Below are 20,251 nucleotides of genomic sequence, written 5' to 3'. Positions count from 1 at the left end.
TCTCTAGTTGCAGCGGGTGGGGGCTAGTCTTCGTTGCTGGGCGCGGGCTTCTCATTGTGGTGGCTTCTCTTGTTGCAGAGCACAGGCTCTAGGCACACGGTCTTCAGCAGTTGTGGCTCACGGGCTCTAGAGCACAGGCTCAGTAGTTGTGGCACATGGGCTTAATTGCTCCACGGCATGTGGTATCTTCCCAGACCAGGGCTCGAATCCGTGTCCCTTGCATTGGCAGGCAGATTCTTAACCACTTAGCCACCAGGGAAGCCCCCATATTTTTTATATAGTGCCATCTTTTTCACTGTAAGTATTTTCTCATATTACATAATCTTTGAAAACATTTGTAGTGCCTGCATGGTGTTATTACTAGACAATGTAATTTATTCAACCTCATTTTATTGGACATTTTTATAGTTCTGTGTTTTAAGGAGTTTTATAACAACCTGAGATGAACAACCTTTTTCTAAAACCTTATTTGCATATCTGATTTTTATCCTTTAGTAAAAATTTCTAGAAATAGTTAGTGATCAAAGGGTAAGTATATTTTTGAAGGCTTTTGGCAACATTGCTAAATTGCTTTGCAGAAGGTTGGTTGCACTAGTTTGCACCGCCATGAGCAGTATGTGAGATGCTTTTCTTATCCTGAACACTACTGGTAGCTATCACTGGAAAAAAGTTTAATTAGATGAAAAATAGTATCTCTCTGGGTTAATTTGAGCTTGTCTTTGACAGTATTGCTACCCGTAAGAAAAATGTCTAAGAAGACATGTTTACTTGGAAGTTTCCTAAAACCACCTAAAGTTCTTCCTGACAAAGTCAAACTTATTATGGTATATTTATTTAGCAACACTGAAAAAAGCACATGTATTAAAGCAAGTTTGGCTTCATCTTTTAAAATGAAAAACTTAAATTTCTGCTTTATTAATGTCTTGGAAAGGAGTTGGTTTTGATCGTTAGTATTTTTTTAAAAGTCTTTTGTTGTATTTTAGAATTAGTGATTTTCAACTACTTACTCAGTTAAGTTTTTGTTTTATGAAATTCATATCCTTGAAATGTGATTATTACACCATCCCATAATTGCTTATTAGGGATATAGAGAGTTTTTAGAAATAACATTACAAATTAATACTACAAAAAAGTAAATACAGTACTGATTTTTAAATTTGGGTTTTTAGAGAATATAAGAACCCAAGTACAGTGGCACAGTTTGGACAAATGAAAAGAACATCGGTTTCACTTATCTTGAAGACTTTAAAATATAAGATAAAGCCTAATGTGTCATTTATAAATCACAATTTGTATGGTACATTCTAGAGGGTACCTGTAAGTTTTTAATTACTTAGATCTAAGCTACATTTATATTTTTTAAAGTACATAAATATTTCTTGTAGTTCATTTTTATTTTATATTAATCTTAAGGGAAAATGTATGCTTGTATTATTTAAGGTAACTAATGGGAAGAGTCTAACTTATTATAGAATCTGTTATTGTATTTTTCCTATCTAGTTATGACAAATAAGACAATAAGATTTCATTTTATTGAACTAACAGCAGATTCAACCATCCTTATCTGTCAAAAGGTATATAAAAAATCAGCTATTGTGCAGTTCGGTTGTCAAGCTATATTTCAAGATAAATTACTATGTAGGTAGGTGGGTAGATGGGTTTATTTATATTTATATCTATATTTATATACATAGTATATATGAAAACTCAAGTCACTAATCACAGCCCTAAATGGAGAATTAAAGGAATAGTCTTACAGATAGAGGAGGGGATATGTATTTTTTTCATGAAGCATTTTGTAATTGTTGCATCCGTGGTGAAAGATAAAATGTAGTATTTTGCCCTGTAATTATTGTTTTAACTTTTTTCAACCACTGTGAACAGTAACATATTTTATATCATTATATCACATCTTGTCTGTGCATTGGTCAGCCTTTTGATTTTTTTGTTTGTTTCTGATTACTCTAGGTTTTTGTGGATTTGTAAAGCAATTATATTAGTTTTTTTAAAGATTCTTAATTTTGCAAGGTAAAATAATCATAGCTACCATACATTGTGCTAAGCAATTATGTTATTAACTCAGTTATTCCATGGTACTAAGTGAGATTGATATCACATTTTACAGATGAGGAAACAGAGGCTTAGAAAGGTAACCCAAGGTTACCCAGTTAGTAAGTTAGGGACAGAACTTGCACAGAAATCCAGGTTCATTTTAAGTATAATCCTTCATTGCTTCTTATTTTATTGTTAATAATCTATAGAACTTTTTCTGAAGCCAGTTGAAGATTTAGAAATTGAGTTCATTCCGTTAGTAGAATGCTTTCTTTGTACAGCTGTGAAATAAAACCAGCCCTTTGGAATGACTGGTCAACTGTTACTCAGTAAGCTACTTGAGAAATTGTTTATACTTTTACGGTACACTGTGAATTCTTTCCATTGTTAAACAGTAGAAAAACGGATCGTAGATGTGTGTTAACATTTCCAAATATATGTTTGAAACAGATTTGGCAACTGATCGGAAGCTCTTCCGTTTGGTCTCCAATGATTCCTTCATCTCCATTCAGCCGTCCTTATCCTCATGTGGACAGGACATACCAAGAGACTTCAGTGACAAAGTGAGCCTGCCAAATCACAGCCACCACCACCACATTGAGCAGTCTCTGTCCAGTGCCTGTGACACAGAAGTAGCATCCCTTGTCCCTTTACATTCACACTCTTACAGGAAAGATCACCGGCCACGAGGTGTACCACGGACTTCTAGCTCTGCTGTGGCTTTTCCAGACACTTCACTGAATGACTTCCCTCTGTATCAGCAAAGACGTGGGTTAGATCCTGTTAGTGAGTTAGAATCTTCTAAGCCTCATTCTGGATCCAAAGAATCCTTGGTGGAAAATTCTTGTTTATCTGGGGAATTTCAGCTTGTTGGTGAGCTGAAAAACAGTAATTCTCAGCCACCTACCAAAAGTGGGAAGAGCAAACCCTTGAAAGCAGACAAAAGCATAGACAGCTTGCGGAGCCTGAGCACGCGCAGTAGTGGCTCAACAGAGAGCTACTGCAGTGGGACGGACCGCGACACTCACAGCACCGTCAGCAGCTACAGAAGCGAGCAGACCAGCTCCACTCACATAGAGAGCGTCTTGTCAGAGCGCGAGGAGTCTCCCCAAGTGGGAGAGAACGGTGGGCAGAAGAAAGAGTGCTGCGCTGAGCCAGAGGACACGAGTAGCTGTGCCAGTGACAAGAGGACTAGCAGTGAGAAAACTGCCTTGGAAGTGAGTACGAATAGTGGGGTTCAAGAAGCCAAGGATTCTAATAGCTCTGATAATATGCACAATCAGAAAGGTCTCAGCACCTCTGCATCTGAAGAAGCCAATAAAAACCCCCATGCAAATGAATTTACTTCACAGGGGGACACACCACTTGGGAAAACTGCTGAAAACAAAGAGGAGGAGAGTGATAAGTCAGCTGTTTCAGTGGATTCAAAAGTTGGTAAAGATGTTGGTGGAAAGCAAAAGGAAGGGGATGTACGACCTAAATCCTCTAGTTTAATCCACCGGACAGCCTCTGCTCATAAGTCAGGCAGGAGACGGACAGGAAAAAAACGGGCCAGCAGTTTTGATTCAAGTCGGCATAGGGACTATGTGTCCTTTCGAGGTATTTCTGCTACCAAGCCACATAGTGCTATATTCTGTCACGATGAGGACTCCAGTGACCAAAGTGACTTGAGCAGAGCGTCAAGCGTTCAGTCTGCTCACCAGTTCGGCAGTGACAGCTCTTCTAGCACCACTTCTCATTCATGTCAGTCTCCCGAGGGCAGATACAGCGCCCTAAAGACCAAACACGCCCCTAAGGAGAGGGGCACCGACTCTGAGCACGCACACAAAGCCCATCTGGGCCCTGAAGGAACTGGCAAAAAGCGGACAGCACGGCGGACTTCCAGCACAAATAGTGCCAAGACTCGGGCCCGAGTGTTGAGCCTGGACAGCGGCACGGTAGCATGTTTGAATGACTCCACTAGGCTGATGGCACCCGAAAGCATAGAACCCTTAACCACTTCAAAATCAGATCTCGAGGCCAAAGAGGGAGAGGTGCTAGATGAGCTATCTTTATTGGGACGGGCTTCCCAATTAGAGACAGTCACTCGATCTAGGAATAGCTTGCCAAGCCAGGTTGCATTTCCTGAAGGCGAAGAGCAAGACGCAGTCAGTGGAGGTAAGTAAATTGCAGGAAGAGATTTACCCAGGAGTCACTGTAATTTTTGATGCTATTGATTGGAGTACCAATTTAGAGTGTATTTTGTGTTAATAGCCCCTCTTCCACTATGTTGGTAAAATAAACTTTCTTTCCACGAAGAGGGAGATGGCTATCTTAGAAAAGGTTTTGGTGTGAACACCAAGAAAATGTTTTTTCGTTGTATTATTTGAGTATGTCAGTTTGTTCTTGAGGGCATTCACCTTTTCTAAGCCATTTGCCACCTGTTAATGTTTTACCAGGAGTAACAAAAAATTGGTCCCCTTCCTCCTTTGTACAGCCATAGCAACAACAAAATGTAGAATTTTATTAGGGTGCCAAACCATTTTTAGTTCTGTCTTATACAATGTGTGCTACTGAACTTTCAGAATTAAGTCACTCAACCTGTTGTATAAGATTTGTCCAAATATTACTTTAGTTCTGACTGTGTACTTTGAAAACTTGTGGCTCTTTTTTTGTCTGTCTCTTTGGTTTTATTTCTTGCTTACTCAAGTTTTAGGCATTAAAAACATTTTATTTTTTTTCTGTAACTTCACATTAAATTTATTAATCAGCATTTATAGTTTATATTGACATTTATTGTCCATTAGTGGATATATGGTGCTCCCTGTGATAACAGTGATGGTGTTTTGAGTAAGGTAATAGCTTATTTATTTCAGGTTTATGAGGAATTGTGCAGAATTTGATAGGTGATTTTATATTGTCAGTGTGTATTGGCTGTTTTGTTTATTTCAGAGTTGTTTCTTGGCATTTCCTTCTGCCCAGAATAGTTTGCTTACTCTGGTTATTATGGAATCTCATTCTTGACTAGAATCAGAAGAATGAAGTCCTGTGTTGCTAGCTAGCACGTGGCTTTTTTATCCTCCACCTCATATCCTTTAATAAAGCTTATATCTTTAGTTTTAAAGTTTATAGTCTGTTGCTGTAGTAATGTTCAGTCTTTTATGAAAAGTTAAACTGAGTTTTTTGTTTGCACAAACATTCTGAAACAAGGAACAAACTTTTTCTCTCAAAAGAATTCTAATTTCACCCATAGTGTTTTAAAAGTCCATAATGTGGTAAACATTCTTTTGGTATAGTTTCTAACAAAGATTAATTTCTAATGGGAATGTAAAAAAATGATCTTTAGTACCTAAGGAAGAAAGTAGTCTGTCAGACTTAAATATTGAGAACTAATTATATCTGAAGTTACAATCTTTTGGTGACAGTATAGTAATTAAATTCTCTCAAGTCTTTGATGTGGGTATCATTCTGTTTTTTATAAAAGGTCTGAAATGCTTTTCATGATTTCTCACACAAATCATATCAGATATGTTCACAATATGCAAGAAACCATTGGGTTTTAAATTATAGCTTAATTTTTATTAAAGTCATTAAAATAAATTTTAAGAGTGAATATGCAATGATAGAAAAATATTGCTGTTCTAAATATTGTTGAAATGTAAATACTAAAATATGTGTAAGAGCTGTAGTAAATCTTATGTCTTTGTATTTAAAATGCCATTTCCTTTGCATAGGGATGTGGGGCGTTGTGTTTTTTAGGAAAAGTTATATGAAGGTCTTATTTGCTTCTCAGTGCTGATCTTTGACTAAGATGAGCCCTCATTTTTCCAGATTCCAGCTTTTCTTTTGTTTGTGTTCTTATTTTTTTTTTTAAAAAAAAACAAATCATAGACTGTTAATAAGAAACAAATAATGAGCTAAAAATTCCCACGCACTTTAGTGGAATAAATGTAATCATCTATGGACTGTTAAAAAACATTTTTTGCCAAAGGAAGGCATTGTCGGGGCTATTTTTATTTGAGCTTCAGTGTGTTTAGAATAAAAATAAGATCAAAACTAAACTGCTTAAACATATTTGGATTTATATTTAGTTGGTTTTCATGACATTTTATTAGGGTCTTGTTTGGGCTTTTTGGATAATTGGTGGTAGTGGGAGGGGATATATTTTGGTTTTCATTATTTAAAAATTATATAGACTCCCAAGTACTTTGTAAAATTTATTAGATTGTTACTTCTTTTTGATAATTAGGAGAAATTTTTTTGGCTATCTATTCTGCTTTACGTACTCTACTCCTGAAATGTGTCAGCACAACAGAGGGTACTGCTTGACCATTCACATGGCTATACACAAACCATAAGTAGATTTTGTCCTAATGAATTTGGATGTGTTAATGAGCTCCCTGATGATTTCTTTTTGTCTTGTCTTTAAGCTGAATGGGTGTTGGTCCTGTGGAAGGATGGAACTAAGGAAGTGTACTTTAAAGTACTAAAATAAAATATTCTAAAATAGCAGGTACCTAATACAGTGACATGGAGTAATACATCCTTGTTAGTATATGGGCTCATTGTAGTCGTGACTCCGGGAAAGCTGCTTACCTTCTTAAGCCTTGGCTTCCTCATCTTAAAATGGATATGATAGTAGTTTCTATCCCACGGGGGTTTGTTTTTTGTTTTTAATAGATCTTTGTTAGAGTATAATTGCTTCACGATACCTTGTTACTTTCTGTTGCACAACAAAGTGAATCAGCCACATGCATACACATGTCCCCATGTCCCCTCTCTCTTGAGCCTCCCTCCCACCCTCCCTAGCCCACCCCTCTAGGTGGTCACAAAGCACCGAGCTGATCTCCTTGTGCTACGCTGCTGCTTCCCACTGGCTATCTGTTTTACATTAGGTAGTGTATGTATGTCGATGCTACTCTCACTTCGCCCCAGCTTCGCCCATCCTATAGGGTTTTTATGAGGACTAAAGGAGTTAATAGATGTAAAATGCTTACAACAGTGCCTGGCACATAGTAACAGCTTAATAGTGCTGATGTTTCTATTTCACAGGCTATTCTGTTACGATACTCATATGTATCCTGTCCTTAAAGTTGAAGAAAATAATTAGATATGGAAATACATTAAAGATACTCTCATTGTGCCATTGTGAACCTCAATAATAGTAAAAATAAATAATCTGAATTTATAATTTCTTACATAATACCAAAAAATATTTTTATTAATATCTAATCTAGTAATATGGATTTTATTCTTACCTTGGCATCAATATGTCATGTAACTTTTCTTTTGATACTCAGTCACATAGCAAATGATTGTTTTCATAGAACATCTCACCATTGATCTAGTACTTTGGTTAAAATTGGATTTCATCAATAATATTCTGTGATTGCTTAGGCAGGAAAATTTTATATTCAGGCTAAGACATTTGCTATTGATGATCTCTTTTTTTGCATTTAATTTTTCTTTTATAATTATAAAGCACATCTTTAATAACTTATGACTAGTATTTTAGGAATAAAAAGTACAGACAAGTTATATATGATAGAAAATTATCCTGTTTTCTTTTGGGTAACTTAAACTTATATATTGCCTGATTCAACAGACTATAAAGAGCAACCAGAATAGGAAGGTTTATATTCATTCTGTTATTCTTTGTATTTTTTTCTGAATTTCTCAACCTCTGTTTTTCTGTTTGAGAAAATTATTTTAAAAATGTAATACTTGGGTCACTATTTTATAAGCATGAAATAGGATGCTATTATAATATTTCTGTGTTGAGAACCAAAGATAGTCTTTTTTTAAGGGAATATCACTTTGTTTAAAGAAAAGCCAAATCTTCTTGAGAAACAGTTTATGAGTGTTTGTACCATACATGTAAATTTGATCCCAAATATAATTGAAACAAAAAGACAAAGACCACTGAACAGACAAGAATATGTGGATTAAAGCTGTTTTATTTTACTGAATAGAGGGACTCTAAATTCTAAGAAACTTAATTTTCTGATTTCCCAGTCAACATAGTAAGTGAGAAGAAGAAAATTAGTAGAAAGGGAGAGGTGCTTGTAGAGGCTAAAAATAATGACAGCAGAAGAAATGCACTGCTAATTCTACAGAAGCTGTAATAACCATACACACCAGTGCCCAAAACAGAATGGTAGGGAGTTATTAAATGCAGGGCAAATGATCTTAATTTGTTCAGGAACATCATAGTATCATAACTTAATGCTGTATTACAGTATAACACACTAATAAATGTATGTGACTAAGGAAAGAGTGTATTATATTTAGTCTATACTGAGAAGAAAGCTTAGACATATAAAACCACATAGAAGAACGCTCATTAGATATAGTAATATGCTTCAGTTACTTGAAAAAATTATCTTCTCTTAAAGCAGTGTCCAGAAAAGAGATATTTTATTGATGAGGCAAATAAGGGTTAGTGTATCAAATTCCCAAAACCAGCCCATTCTTTCTAGCAGCAGTAAAGTTCTGTATAAGGAATCAAACAGTTACATTTTAATACCACCTCTAATTACTAACTGGATAGTCTGGCAAGCCATTAAACCTGTGTCTCAGTTTCCTCAATTGTGAAACAGTAATAATAACTGTTTCAGCATGTCTCACAGTTAATGATCAGACTCTAACAAGCTTCCATGTGTCAAGTGCTTTTTAGATTTATTATGAAAACTAAGACACTGATGCCATTTGTAAGGAAGTTTTCCTTTTCAAATATGTCACTTCAAATATATATTCTTCACTAATGATCCCTTATTAATATAGTGAATCTCCTGAAAATATATTCAAAATTGTTTCTGAGTGCAGTTTTCCAGGAGAGAGGGTCTATCAGACCATTCACAAAGGATTCAAAAAGATTAAGAATCACCTATGAAAGTAAGTAATCCTTAAACTATATATCTTTTAGGAACTGTTCCTAAATGACTTCAGAGTATCATTTAACTTTGTCTACCCAACTGTATTTGTTTGACTGCCTGGGATTATGGAGAGTATCAATAGAGATATGCAAATTCTCTAACTCAAGATACAGCTAATAATTTTGTTGTTGTTTGCTACTGTTTGTTGGTTTATGTGTCAAAAAATAGAGTAGACCTTTAAAATGTTTTCATAGATGGAAATTATTTTAATTCAGAATGAATGCTTAGAAATTGTGCAGCAGATTCTTGTTCTTTGGCCTACCAGAAAATGATGCTTATAAGCATTTGTTTCTATATTAGAACAAAATCTTTGCATGCTGATGTTAGCATCATTATTGACTGACATGGAAAGTAAGAAAGGGAAAAGATGTTTAGATAAAATGGATTTCATGCCTAGACTAAAATATTTCCTTTAAAAATTTTTTTGCAAAATAATTTGAATGTTCATTTCTTCATATAGTAACTTAATTCTTAAGTAAAATAATTTTTACCTTGAAGAATATTTCAGTGTATTTCAGAATGTTTATATATTTTTTAAAATTTTCTGAAATGTGTATATATTTGTTTCATACTTTCATCTTTTTTCCTTAAAGTGTTTGCTTAAACAGCTTGCTTCTGTGGTACCAAAACACACATTTTTATTTTCGTGATCTTCACAGATTTACTTCTTTTTTCCTACAATAGACACTCCCCTCTGAAAATAACACCTTTCTTGAGCATTGTCTTCTGTCTAAATTTTTATCAATTCATTTACTAGCCATTGAGCTATAACAAGAGGCCAGCCATAGCAGCATGCAACAACTAGAAAGCATCTTATTACATATGAATCCTTTTACTAAGCAGTCAGCTGTATGATTCACATCATTTTTAAGTGGCATCTTTTTCTATATGTAGTTTTGCTCGTAACTTTCCAATTTTTGAGATACAATATGAAAAACCCTCACCTCCTGCCTCACCATATTGTGCTCTTTTGTGCCATCCCAGTCATCCTGAAAGTATATTAGTGCCTTTAATGCTTTCCCTGTTTTTTAACAGACTAAAACAAACTGGAAGTCTATTGTTTTAATACCCCCATATTAAAAAAAAAATAGTGCATTAAAATAATTCACTATAGAATGTGTAGAATTTTCCTTAACTCGTTGAGATAAGTGGGAAGTAACTCCTTAGGCGGGAGGTGTGTATTTTGTTTTCTCTGTGGTCTTTAGGAATAGATCAGACCACAGCTGTCTAAAGTATCTTCAGATATCTGTGCCTTGTGCATGAGAATGTTTAAACTTAACTGAATGATTGTATCGCTACTCCAGAAATAGAGGTAAATTATGTGAACTTATGATCGTAATTCAGTCTCTTGAAGTTTTTTTAACACAAAGAAATAATTAGAAAGTCAAGACTCTTATAATATTTTTGTTGTTGTTTTTGTTTTTGTTTTTTTTTGCGGTACGCGGGCCTCACACTGCTGCGGCCTCTCCCGTTGCGGAGCACAGGCTCCGGACACCCAGGCTCAGCGGCCATGGCTCACGGGCCCAGCCGATCCGCAGCATGTGGGATCTTCCCGGACCGGGGCACGAACCCGTGTCCCCTGCATCGGCAGGCGGACTCTCAACCACTGCGCCACCAGGGAAGCCCTCATAATTTTTTTTAAAAAGTGTTAAAAAACTCACATTTGTCTAAATATATGTCCTTGAAAGTGCTTTGAATCTGTCTTGCCATTCATGGTTTTTGAATCACTTGAATGTTTGTGATTTTTTTCTCCTTTACCTACACACGCATAAAATTTAGTTATACCTAGAGTGCTAAATTTTTACTGTTTGTATTTTATACTCTTATTATTATACTAGTTAATTTTATTCTTTGCCAGGGGATACTGAGTTGTAAGCAGTATCAATTTCAAAACCAGGTTTTAAAGTGTTTTCTCTCTCCTCTCTGGTTCCCTAGTTAAAAGATTTTGTTATTGTTGTTTTCTTTCCCTTATAAAGTTAAAAGATTCCAAAAGAGTTTTTTGTAGTTGGATTGTGGAAGTGAATTTTCATCAAGTAAGGCTATAACTTATGTGACTGAGCATGCTTACAGCGAATTATTTTTAAGCTTTAGACACTTTTTCCCCCTCGGCTCTAAGAGAACTGGACCCCCACTGGAACCTGTTCCAAATGGAAATGTTCTATATAAGTAGCACCTTCCCAGGGCCGGGGGCATGGTTTAATCTTATTTGTGTGACCATAAATAATAGCACAGTGTTTTCAGCTGAATGTGTGATCCTAGCTACTGTTAAAGGGGTGACTCTAGTAAACATTGAATATTCTTTTATCATTGGTTATTTATACCCTGAATATTACAGAGGATAACACGGGCAGTAGTCATAACTCCATTTTAATACATTGTTCTATGGATGTCTAAACTTTTGATATGTTTCTAAAATTATTTTATTAAGAAAATAGTGTTAATGGTTATTTTGCAGATAACAAAATGTAAGTGGTATGTTACTAGCAAAAAAAAAAAAAAAAAAGTGCCTTCTGGAGAAGCCAAAGAATGTTTTGACTACAAATGGACACTGTAGTTTTGTTTTTTTGTCCCAATACTATGGAATAACTAGCTTTTATTTTAAATTAACCCCATTAAGTCCTCAGTAGAAGGAAGATAGTAAAGAAAGCTGTTTCCTATGTCCCTTCTTCCTCTTCTCAGTATTCAGTGATCATCTATTACTTTTTTCCAAATCCTTCTGAATAATTTTAGTACATTTTATGGATTAAATTATTCTCTTTAAGTTCTATCTGGGTAAATTTGCTCTGTTATTTTGGTTGAAACAACATATCTAAAACTAGAAAGAATGTTTGAAAGTTTCTTAAGAGAAGTGAATTGACCTGTAAATTGAGCAATAGTTTATTACAACAAAAGAATAGAAATCTTCAATATAATTTCAAAAATTGAATTGAGGTTTAAAATAGTGACTTAAAATGTCATAACCCAAATTAACCTTACTGACGTCTGAGAACCATTAACAGGTACACGAGTCACTCATCTAATTTCTCATTTCTTCTTTCAAGTGGCTTGTTTGCTTTGTTTTATCCTTCATCCAATGACTGCCATGCCAATATTATATTTTCTTCTTAGTGACAGTGCTGGTTACTGCTTCCTTTGTTGAGGTCTTGGTTGTCAGGAATAGGCAAAGCACACAATATGCTCTGTAGGTTACAGTGACAAACAGGCATCCTTGACTCTCTAAATTAGCACCATACGATACAGCTTTCTGTGGTGATGGAAGTGTCTGTATCTGGCCACATGCAGCTGTTGAGCGCTTGAAATGCGGGTCATGAATCTGGTAAACTGAACTTTTAATTTTCATTAATTTAAGTTTAAATAGCCATATATGACTAGTGGTTACCATGTTGGACAGCACAGTTCTAAATAATCATATTTAATCAGCATTATTTGTTCTCACAAGCCATATATAATTTTTGTATACATGAGCTTTTACATCACAAGTAACAGCCTTTTCACATTAAAGGAATTTTCATTATATCACAATAAAACTGGTGGAAGAAAAGAAAAGAAGTATTAGCTCCGGGAGTCAAGTTTGGTTTGGATTCAAAGCCCCAAAGCCTAATTCTGATTTAGTTGTCTAACTTTAGAATGTCACTGGAGTGCGTGAGCAGAAAAAGAAAGAAGGAATGTAAATTGTTGACCCGTTATTTGTGACTTACACTTTACCGGCAGAAGCTTGCCAAGCGGGTGAAATAATTCTGTGCTTGTCATCCCTTTAATAAAAGAAAACATTGCCTAAAGATAGAGAAGTCCATGTCTTCTGGAGGTAATCCATATATTCCTAATTATAATGGATTAATTACACAAAGAACGTTCACTGGGGCAGCCTGGGGAAGAGATAAAAGTGTAAACATTTAAAAGAATACTTTATTAAAATCAACATTTAAATTGATGGAAATGGCTGTTGCTAAGCAGAATAATGATGGGAATTAGTAACGCCTTCACAATGTCAAGAACGCTTGTCAGAACTGAGGTCCAAATACAACATTGTTGATTTTGTAATCCATTTCATACTTGCTAAAAAGAAAGTTTCATTTGTTGTGAAATAAAATGTCATCGGGACTAAGTTGTTTTGTCTTTATTCATCTTTAATATCAAAATACCCTTTCTCAAAATCAAAATGATTCTTAAAATATTCATATCACTATAGGAAACAATTGTTTCAGATTCAAATATCATTTTGCGTTTTGTTTTAGAAACCCAAATCAGTACTGGTTTTACAAAATTTTATGTAATTCTATTAAGCCATAGTTTTGATTTTCTCATTGTTATATATTTGGTTTTAGTTTGTACTTTATTGCTTTTGGATTAAGCTATGGGTTTCTAATTTTTTTGGTGAAATTTTGCCGACATTTACTTCCTAGTGTTGAGGGGACCAGTGTGAGGGCATGGAGTTGAATAAAGTTTGATGGCAGCAGACTACTCTACAGTTAACATATACACATGCTACCTTGCATTGAGCATTTAAAAAGCTAGTTGTGCAGCATAGCAGGCAGCAGTTTCATTTAATGCTGCCAAAACTGTGGCACAGGGTAGTGTGAGATAAACTTACTGCCTGACTCCTCGTCGTCATCACGAGTACTATCATTGTTGCTTCTACTGTCTTCATGAAAGGAAGAAATTAATGCCCCTTTACCATTGGTTGTAAGTGACACATACATAAGGCTGACTTAAAGGGCTAGTAGAGGAATAAGGGACTAAATAAACAAGACTTTTAGAAAAAGATTTAAAACAACAGAGATCTTAAAATAGAAAATTGAGGTTGAAGAGAAGAAGGTGAGGCCAGATAACAGATCAGAAACATTATTTTTAAGGAAACAATTATCTTTAATAAAAAGGAACGTGTGTAGTCCCTGACTTCCCACCCTCAAAGTAAAGGGAACTTGACTAGCTGAGCCAAAAGGTTTTCATAGGTTCACGGTTAATCTGTCGTATCTGGGGAGGACAGGCTCAGCTGCTGTTTACACCCCTGACCTAGGCTCCTGTTTGACCTAAGTCTGTCTTGATGCAGCAGCACAGGCCAGCGAGGAGGCAGTGTCATTTCGCCGTGAACGCAGCACATTTAGGCGCCAGGCAGTACGGCGCCGGCACAATGCAGGGAGTAACCCTACCCCTCCTACATTGCTCATCGGATCACCCCTAAGGTATGGTATTTTAAAATTCCACCAAGCTTAGCGTGCATGTAACAGACCTCTAACTTGTTCTGTCAGTCTCAAGAAAACATTTATTAAATAGCTTTGTTTTTCTTTGTCTTCCAGTTTCTTTCTTATACCGTTACTCTTCTTTAGGCTTTCTCTGCATGTGACTGTGAGCTTATTGCATTATGCATGTCTTATATTGCATTATTTAAAGAAAATGATCAGATTGGTTTAGCCAATTTTAAATCACAAAAATTATTTTAGGGCAGTTATAAAAATGTAAGTAGAGGCCTTAAGTCAGCTTTTCATTTTTTTTCCTTCTCCAAATTAGTAATATTAATGCAGTATCTTTCCCGAACACCTTGAACAGTGTTCAGTATGAACAAATATGGACTGAGTGGTGAGCTTGTTGACATCAGCACTGATAAACCAGTTTGATTATTTTATTTCACTAAAATATGATATATTTTATTTTGCATTGCTTGAAAATTAATCACCAGGACCTAGTAAATGACACGGAACTAGAATATTTAATCTTTGGTAACTTATGGTCAATTGGAGATATATACATACAGATATATATATATATTTGTATGTACATTTATGGTGAATTTCTCAACCTCTATAGTATGCTGAACAAAAAAAAATTATTTTTCCAATATTCCTAATTAGGAAAGCATCTATTTATAATCTTGGGAGTAATTTTTTATTGAAATTCTTAAGCTTTTTTATTCTCAATTAGGTCAAATCTCATAAGCCTATGGCTTGAATTAGAAATATAAAAAAACCTATTCAAAAGACTTATGCTTTATTTAAAGAATACAAATATGGACGAAAATATATGTGCTTGCTTAAGCAATGCGTATGTTATTATACTGTATGCTTTTATTAATCTCTTGTGTCCAAAAGCATCATTACCCAAATTATTTTACTACATTTTGAAATTCAAAAGGAAGAAAATTTGGTGAAATAACTGCTGTTGAATGCATGGTAGGTTTGAAGAGATAAATCCCTTCCCTTGTTAAAATCTTGTTCATGAAAGTAGCAAAATTCTTATATCTTTAAATTACTGCTTTATTTTATATTCCCCTTTGGATTTAAAACTTGATTGTTTTTCTGAGTTTTACATTGCAATCAGGAACTTCATCTTTCATAGATCTTGTTCCTAATTAATCCTGCAGTAATACATAATTTATAATGCAGTGTGGATTAGTTAAACCAATATTTAAAATATAAAAATGGGAAAGCAACCATTGAAAAGAAACATTTGGTCTAGAAATCTTTTCTGAGTGCCTTTACTTTTTGTGAGCCCTCCTCTTCTATTTCCTTTGCTCCCTGAGGTAACTTTTTTTTGCTGATGGATTTGGGGTATAGTCCCAACCTGCAGAAAGTGTTCACCATTTCATTTTACTTTTCCTATTTTGTGTTTTCTAACCTCTTCTTTTTTCCCCTTGAATAATACTTGCCATAGACATATTCTTTGCTTACCTTCTCACTCCATGTTGATATTTCTTAATCTTTTTTTAACCTTCTCTTTTTAGTCTTTAAAAATCCTTTCATTCTTTGGATCTCACTCACTAAACAAATGTAGACAAATTTGTTTTTTTTCTCTGCCTGGTGGAATATTAAAGAACTGTTCTAACTCCAGCCAACCACATAGGATGTCTCCATGTTTTTCTAAGGTTTTAAATACATCGCCATTCAAATGGGGATATGCTGTGAGCCCTTTATTTGTAAAGGGCTAACATTAGGATTTTTGGAAAGTAGTCTTCCAGTAATCAGTCAGCATGTAGATTTTGTTAAGGTTCCATGATATTTCCGGTACAAAGATTGCATGTATCTTAAAGAGGCTGACTTCGTTATGAATGAAATAAGATAAAATTTAGCTGTGAGGAATTAGGAGAAATACCAGTTGAATAAAACCATCTTTTTTAATTGCAAAAATATTCAGGTAAAGTAATAGTGGTATTCTCAATGTGAGTTACATAATAATCTCATCTTTAAGTAAATATAGGATAGCATGGTTATCCTTGAAAAACTTGTCAAAAAGAAATGGAATAGGTATGATAATACTTTAATTATAATTACTCTATAAATATCAGTAAAATCTATTAACTTATTTCAAAGTTTAATGAATAGTGTAAGTAATCGACAGTCTAAAAAGCAACTTGGTAAAGTATATGTCTCCAAAGATTGGGGGTGAATCATCAATTTCCTCACAAAGAGAATTTGAATGTATTTTTTATGTTGTTAGAATATCCTATTTCAGAATTACTTTTAAAAGTTTTTTTGTTCATTAAGTTAACCTTGTAGGCCCTTATTAATTCTTCCCAGTTACTAGAGATAAAAACAAAAATGAATATTTAAAAATTCTATAATACTAATATTAAGAGTTAGTTCTATATTTATCAGCCTAAATGTGATATCTTTTAGAACTCTAGTTAATGGACTGGAATGAAAATAAATCATCAGTGCATTTGGGGGAAGGGAAAGAAGCTTTACTGTATTCTTAGATTTATTTTTTTAAATATAAGATTGAAAGACTTGTAATCAAATAAGGTCATAGTAATAACTGAGTCCATAATTGGAAATTCATATCATTTTGTGGTACTCAGGAAGGAATCCACCAAATATTTGTTGCTTGTGTACTGTGTTCAGGATACTCTTTTGAGTGTTCTCTGGAATCTGGAGATTCATAGCAATAATGTGATCATACTCTTAGAGTTTATTGTTTAGTTGGGGAGATACATACAAAGATAACTAACTCGTGTCAGAATAATAACTAGTGTCAGAATGTGTCAAATATTAAGTAAGTGGTACAGAGGAAGGAAAGACTAAGACCAACTATATTTTTTTATCATTTAAATTAGAAGAGTTAATTAATTAGTAAGACTGCATGTCAGTGATGCTACTGATAGCCAATAGTTTAGAAACCTAAATTTTTTCTACCTTTTGCTGTGTTGTGAAATGGTTGCTACCTTTTCTGAAACTGATAGTTTTGATATATAATTGGTATTGTAAAAAAGATTAATTTTTGTCAATTATTAGTTAGCTTAAGGTGAAGTACCACCCTTCAGGAATAGTTTTCCTAGCTATTTGTGCAAAAATAATACTTTTTTTCTTGTTGAAGGATTCTTGAAAACAGGAATTCAAGGGACATAAATATTTTTTTCTAGCTTTTGATGTTCAGAAACTTGATATTTACAGCTGCATAGATTTTGGCTAATTTTCTTTGTTTCTTTATTCTGGAGTTGATTTTCATGCATTGCCTAATATTTTGAAAACCTTTTATATATGGATATGTTGAAGATTAGTGTATTCTCAGTACGTTCACATTAGAATACATCTAACTGCCGTATAGCACCTTTGTTTATGACTTTTAAGTGAAAAAATTGATGGAAAAATTTGTTGAGTGTATATATACATATATTATAAAATTTTGTCTTCTGAATCTGAAGGATCTTAGTACTTGAGCTACTCAAAATTTTCTCCCTTGTGAAATTTGGTCATTTTGGTAAGGTTTATGGATAACATTAGATGGCTTCCAAGGACAGACTTACTATTTATAGTTATGACTTAAAAAAAAGTTAGTGCTGGTAAACATTAAGTCAGTGTTTTACAGACTTATTTTTTTTAAATATGTTGCATACATTCCTGTGCTCTATTTAGATTATGTACTTTTTATTGGCTCTAAAAGAAGCCTGAAAAAAAATTAATGTTTCAGGTAGTGGTGATTAACAGAACTTTTGTGGTGGTGGAAATATTTTATAATCTGTACTGTCCAGTATAGAAGACACTAACTACTAGCTTCTGCCCACTCTAGTAGCTGTGGTAGCCATGGTAGCCACTAGCTGTGTTACGTGGCTCTTGAGCACTTGAAATATGGTTAGCATGAATGAGGAACTAACATTTTAGTTACTTTAGTCATGTGTGGCTACTGTATTAGACAGTACAGTTCCAGAGTGTGTTCTGTTACCGTAACCACAGCTTTAAGCAATATATGAAGTATTTTTTACTTAGTCTTATTTCGTGGTTACAGTTGACCCTTAAACAACATGGGTTTGAACTGTTTGGGTCCAATTACATGTGGGTTTTTTTCGATAATAAATACTATAGGATGACATGATCCGTAATTGGTTGAATCTTTGGTTGCTGAACCGTGGATAAGAAGGGGCACTATAAGTTATACGTGGATTTTCAACTCTGGAGATTCGGCTCCCTAATCCCCACATTGTTCAAGGCTCAACTCTACTTCAAATTACAGCTCTCTTCCCAGCCTGCAGCAGGAATAGTCTTGTTTTATAGACATCAGAGAAACCACTGTATTTAATTCAAAGGATTAGAGACACGTTGATACTCATGAAAATAATAAAGTTACCGAATAAGGCCATTCTAAGTAGCATACTTCTTTTAATTCCTAAAAGGTCTAATAATTTTAATTATAGTGCAGAGTTGCATTGAACATCATGTAGAGAACAACATATAATAATTATACTCAGTGTTTTCATGAGTTTCATCAGTTTAAATTTGAGTGCTATACTAAGAAAATTAAAATTCATAGTGTTTTAAAATACATATAAACATACAAAATGAGCTAAGAATATAATATAGTTTCTTAATTTTATCTAATTTTTAGATAATTTAGATAATTTTAATAACATTTATAATCACAAAATACTAAGTATTTTTAAATTTTTGTAAAATTCAGAAAAGACTATAATATCCCTTGAGAAATTACTGGTTTCCAAATTATTTTTATGGTTTTCTAAAATGATGGATTCTTGTAATGAAACTTTGGTATGAATTGGAAAAGATAAGAACAAAATTCACTAAGGGAACATAATTATTGTTAACTAACACCTGATTATAAAGCCTGTGGTCTTATTTCAGAACTATGTAGGCTTTTGATAGAAAAAACACTTTATATGAATTATATTTCTTCTAGCATCTCAGCAGTCATTTTTATTTCACCTGATTGAGTCAATGTTTTTTTTTTCTTCTGGTTTTCTTCACTAGTTTGTGATTTTCTTTTGATTCAAAATTGTCATCTTGGTTGCATTTGATAAAGATTCTTTGGTTTTCAAGTGCATAGAAATTTTGTCTTATTGTGAATTTGAGATGCCAGAATATTTGAAAGAACAATTCTAGAATAATTATGTCAAGGTTATTTATAAAAATGCATATTGAACTAAAAAATAGTTTTTTTCTATAAGGGACCAGCAACAGCCTACATATATTTAGTGTACTTGTGACTCTTCTTTGCTACTTTTTTCCTTATACTAGAACTTTGTTGACTTGAGGTGGAAAGGTGTCACAGATTGGTTGCTTTACATATACATTGAATTTTTTCTGTGTTCATCACCATGAATCAGATTTCTAAAGACCAGAAATTTTAAGCCAGCAGTATGATCTGCATATTTTACAAAGTTTGTTGGCTCTTTCTTAGATTACATTGAAATCTTTTTTTTTTATATAATTAGTTTTCTATATTGACTTCTAGCTATTGTTTTCTCTTTTCTTCCCTGTAATGTCTCCCCAATCCATGTTTTTTCCTAGCCTTCAAGATGGTCAGCAAGACCAGCAGTCCACAGCCCAGGTCAAAGTCCAGTCCCGCCCCCCTTCCCAGGCTGCAGTGCTCAGTGCTAGTGCCTCCTTGCTGGTGAGAAATGGGAGTGTCCACTTAGAAGCATCACATGACAATGCATCTGCTGTAGGCGGCAGCAGTTTGCACGATGAACTTGGTACGCAGGCCTTATACAATCTTGGTGACATAAAACTTTGATGTGGCAGATAATGGGTAACAATGATTACACTTCTTTCCTGAGATAGTTTCATTTTGGAACTATGCATAAGAGCACTTTTTTTTTAGGATTTGCCCTGTGTATAAGGAAAATTTGACATTTGCTTTTCCCTTTTCTGTTTCTTTCAACTCTTACTCTACATTTTCTTTTGAGCATGTCCGCTATTAATGGTAAAGTATTAATAAATGTTCATGCTTTACTGTCCTCTTATAACGATTTGGGCAATTTTATTATTTCTTGGCATTTGTACCATGTGGTGAAATGTTGAGTTTTAAAAAATTATTTTGATTGAACCTTAATTTCTCTG

The 20,251-nt window shown here is 34.2% G+C and overlaps 1 protein-coding gene across 7 annotated transcripts in view; it reads left to right on the top strand.

Annotated features, from left to right (window-relative positions):
• PCNX1 (pecanex 1) overlaps nt 1–20,251 on the top strand; it is a 173,033-nt gene that overhangs the window by 54,948 nt on the left and 97,834 nt on the right. For 4 of the 7 annotated variants that reach the window (XM_067028238.1, XM_067028237.1, XM_059055748.2 and 1 more), the window contains 3 exons: nt 2,503–4,209; nt 14,017–14,149; nt 19,700–19,884. In XM_067028238.1, coding sequence (XP_066884339.1) covers nt 2,503–4,209; nt 14,017–14,149; nt 19,700–19,884 — 2,025 coding nt within the window. The remainder of the gene's footprint in view (nt 1–2,502; nt 4,210–14,016; nt 14,150–19,699; nt 19,885–20,251) is intronic. The other 3 variants (XM_059055752.2, XM_059055751.2, XM_059055750.2) reach the window with 2 other exon arrangements.

This window comes from Kogia breviceps, chromosome 3 (genome assembly GCF_026419965.1).
Source record: "Kogia breviceps isolate mKogBre1 chromosome 3, mKogBre1 haplotype 1, whole genome shotgun sequence".
NCBI lineage: Eukaryota > Metazoa > Chordata > Mammalia > Artiodactyla > Physeteridae > Kogia > Kogia breviceps.
This window is presented reverse-complemented; position numbering and strand designations above follow the sequence as displayed.